This window comes from Wasmannia auropunctata, unplaced genomic scaffold, assembly GCF_000956235.1.
Source record: "Wasmannia auropunctata unplaced genomic scaffold, wasmannia.A_1.0 LD335031.1, whole genome shotgun sequence".
Lineage (NCBI taxonomy): Eukaryota > Metazoa > Arthropoda > Insecta > Hymenoptera > Formicidae > Wasmannia > Wasmannia auropunctata.
This window is the reverse complement of record NW_012027859.1, coordinates 37,893-42,326: the sequence shown is the minus strand read 5'-3', so window position 1 is coordinate 42,326 and position 4,434 is coordinate 37,893. Positions and strand designations below refer to the sequence as shown.

At 34.2% G+C, this 4,434-nt stretch overlaps 1 protein-coding gene across 1 annotated transcript in view; it reads right to left on the bottom strand.

Annotated features, from left to right (window-relative positions):
• Positions 1-222: 222 nt before the first annotated feature.
• The window catches only part of LOC105457822 (multidrug resistance-associated protein 4-like), a gene marked incomplete at its 3' end in the record, with an annotated part of 21,931 nt that continues 17,719 nt past the window's right edge, over positions 223-4,434 (bottom strand). The window contains exon 14 of the mRNA XM_011702709.1: positions 223-662. Within this exon, the coding sequence (XP_011701011.1) occupies positions 223-662 (440 nt within the window). The remainder of the gene's footprint in view (positions 663-4,434) is intronic.

Here is a 4,434-nt window from a genome sequence, read left to right as displayed (position 1 = left end):
TAGAGTAAGTGATGCTTTAATTATGTTGAAAAGTGTATAAATATACATTTATTTTACCATACTGCGTGGATACAAAATAATTTAAAAAAAACAAAAAATTTTTAACTGTTTAGACGACGTTAGTTTAATACTCTTTACTAATCAACAATCAATAAAAATCACTATGCTTTATTAAAAGGTATTTAAACACAATTCTACTCTCAAAGAACCGTTGAGACTCACTGCGAATCAATGTTGGCCGTGGCCTCATCGAGAACGAGCAGGCGATTATTCTGTAGAATGGCCCTAGCCAGGCATATGAGCTGTCTCTGGCCAACGCTGAAGTTGCGGCCACCATACAAGATATCGTGATCCAGTGTGACGTTGTTTAATACAACCTGCCGCAACACCTCCCACAGCTTCACATCGTCGTATTGATTAAACGGATCCAGATTATAACGCAGACTCCCGGAAAAGAGCACCGGTTCCTGCGGTATAATGGAGATCTTGGAGCGCAACTCGCTCAAGCCCACCGTGCTTGTGTCTCGATCGTCGATCTTGATCTCGCCCTCTAAATATTCATTAAACAGGCGGAAGAGCGCCAAAATCAAGGAAGACTTGCCGGCTCCAGTTCGTCCCACTATGCCAATTTTCCAACCAGGCTCAATGGATACGTTCAGATTCTGCGAAACGCGACAACGTGATAATACTTATAAGATAAAGAATAAGAGATATTGGTAAGAATCGTTTGGATTACCTTCAAAACCAGTGGATCATTTTTGCGATACTTCATATTGACGTTCTTTAATATCAATTGTCCTTGGGACGGCCATGTGGTTGGCGGTGGATTGTCCGAAGTAACAGGTTCTTCCTTTGGAAGATTCGTATACTGGAGAATTCTTTCCACGGAAGTCATTAGCGCCATAGCCTCAATAAACATCTTTATGCCGTATTGCAAGATACCGAGCAGATTCAACGATTGCGATATGGCTAAACCCGATGTGTTGCCGTCTATGCTGACTGCAGCTTGAAAATCAACAAAGAAATCAAGCAACAGCTTGAATGTTTTTAAGATTATCTAAACATATTTTTTCAAAATACTGATCACAAATAAAAACGAACATAACTAAAGCTTAAAAACCATAATACATATTATTTGATTCTAATTTGTTGTCTTTTCCGGTATCTTCACTATATCCTTAGAAAATCACAAAAAATTTTTAACTGTCAATAAATAAAAACTTTTTAATTAAGTATAACTTACCATTTTCATTTATCAATATAAGTAAAAAGCAAAGGCAGGCAAGGAACAAGCACATAATTAGATCTATAAAGATACCGAAGGTCGTCGAACATGTTAGAAAGAGATACCACGTTCCGGAGTGATGATCTTGCAACATATCGAACTGTTTTCGCATCATTTTCTCGATTTCATTGCCGCTGCTTCTAATCGTTGGTAGACCGTTTAGCGTCTCGTTCACGTGCGAGAACAATGGACTTTTCACTGAAAACGCAAACATAAATTCAAAAGCATCAGGAATTTTCAGATTCTACATCTTCGAAGAAATAAGAATTTAATAGTTTGAATTCGATTGCGACAGTCAAATAATTCAGAAATCCAGAAGTTAAATATTTGAGACGTTTTTTCTGATGAAGAATTACTCATTTCAATACTTACTTACACCTTCGAGACGTTTGATATCCCGAACAACTTTTACAAAGTATTTTGTCGCGAAGAAAATTAAAACGATCAAAATTATTATCGGTATTATCATCCATTGATTAATTATTACTTCCAGGATCATTACACCGCAAAGTGTAAAAAATATCTGGAGCGCTTCTAACATTGTTTTGGGCAGCATTTCATCAATAGTGCCTACGTCCTTTGAAAATCTGTTTAAAATTCTCCCTGGAACACGAAAATCGCTCAATCTAAGCATGATTTAACAAAAATCCGAAAATTAAATTTCAAAGATGGGAATCGCGATGTGAAATGATTTATATTTTTGATATTTTATAATTCGATAATATGAATATGCGGATAAATTTATAATCATCAAGCATTTCTTTAAATAATAATGATTTAAATGCCATTTGATAATATGGACTCGACGGAAATATTCCTGCTTCCATTTAAAAAATGTCGTAACCTTTAGTGGAAGTAATTCTCATAATATTTTTAATCCTAAATACACATTAGAGTTTCCAGGATCCCGGGGAAATTTTCTCGGTTTGGCATTTCTGAAATTGGAAGGGGAGGGGTTTGGGATATTGACGTAAAAACAATTTGGGATCTTCTCAGTAGGAAGACGTGTTGGCACGCGGCAATTGTTGCTCAACAATCGAGCAGTGTAGAGTTGAAGTGAGCATAGAGTCCGAGACTGTTTGCAGTTTTGTTAAAAAATTAAAACATCGGATCGCCAAATTTTTTTGTTACTATTTCAAGTATGCCCTTTCAGAATTTTAAGAATTTTTCAAATCAATCTATAAACAAAAGAGTATGATTTCTAAAAAGATTCTAAATCGAGATTTTTTCACGTTTTTGAACTTTCCTTGTTCTTTGAACCCGTATATCTTGCAGCTCCTTAAGTCTATCGACTTTTAAACATTATAAGCTTATTCCTTAGTCGATTCTCTATCGATTGAATTATAAATTAATTGAAATATGTCCATTTTTAGACTAGAGTTACAGTAATAAATATTGATAGGGTCTCCGAGACCCCAGTGTGTATACGGCGTCAAAAAAACAATGTGTATACCTAGGAATAAGAATTTAGTTTACATTTTTAAAAATTAAAAGACAAATTTTTTAAAGTATCTTAATTTTCTTCTTTGTAAGTTTTATTCGGAAATTATAAAATGAGAAATCTTAAAAATTTTACAGTATTTTAGAATTAATTTATATTTATAAAGATTTCTAGAAAAGCTATAGCTATTATAAGCACTTTTGAATAATCAAAATGAAAAATCTTATTTTGTATCAAAAATGTATAAAAGTTTCTAAATAGTTTTAAAAATGTAAAAAAATTTTGAAAAATTCCGAAGCATGATACGAAATATTCTAACACAAATTTTTATTATATGCTCTTCCAAACTTCTCTATAGCGTAACGATTTTCTTTATCTGTCAGAATTTTGCAAATGTTGCTCACCGGAAGGATTTGTGTGGAAAAAGGACATGCACGCCTGCAACAGATTTGAAAACATTCTGTTGTGGAGATTGCAGTTTGAGTTCATGCAGACCACCATGAATAAGTAGCTGCGGAACAGCGTAAAAGCAATGCAGGCGATGATGCAGAACGTGTATACATATACGGCATCGATAGTGCTGAGAAGACCGTCCGAGTTCAATGTAAAAATTGATCCAAGGAAGCTGTTATTGTACATGTGCGCGAACTGTTTGGCATCACTTGTGTTTTCAATACGCCTGACATCCTCCAAGGTGGTCCAGTACGAGAGCCAGTAATCATTACCAGTGATTGCGACCTGGTTGATAATAAAGATCAGCAGCAGTATAAACATTGTGAAGTAATTGCCATAATATTCCTTGTACACTCTGCCCGATATTCGGCCATGAGCCATCATCTCGGCTGCCGGACTGTTCTCCACATGATCTGATTTATCAATGTCCGAGTACTGTATAATAAAAAAATAATATAATTGTTTGTGTATGTTTTACAACGGATGCAATCCAATTAAGCTATATAATTGCGTAATAATCTTTAAGAACATTAAAACAGCAGTGTTAAAAAAATTAATTTATATTCGAAAACCACTTATTTCCTTTCGCAATTTTATTTCGAGAATTTCTTCTACTTTGCATCATTAGTTAAAACTATATTAATTAAGTATCTTTAATGTGAACATGCCGTAGAATTTTTGTAAAATTATATTATATTACAAGCCTATTTTGATTAGATAAAGGTAACATAAAAAAATTTTGTCATTTTATTAACGAAGTCGTATATTAATTAAAAATAATCGACGATAAATATAATTGTAGGTTATCTTTATTACAGTAGAACTTGTGATCGATGATTCCGAGCCTCGTCTCTTGATTCTCCTCATAGACATTTCTGAAGCTTTCTTCATGTTTATTTCCTTTTTCTGCGCGTTAGACATATTTTCTATTATTCTAATAAAATCTGTATTTGACCGTGCTAATTCATTATAGCTTCCTTGCAACTTCACGGAACCCTTAGGAAACAAAATCAGGATATTTAATTTAAATATGTTTGATGTTTATTCTTCAAAAAGTATTTAATAGGTAATTAAAATTGGATATAAATTTTAAACGTTTGAGTTCATGTCTCACTCGATCCATCACGACAATGTGATCCACTCGTTTGAGAAATTGCAACTGATGGGTGACGAGTATCCTCGTTCTGCCGTGGAGATACTCGGTAATGCATTTGCAGTAGAGATGCCTGGCGACGCGAGTATCCACTGCGCTCAA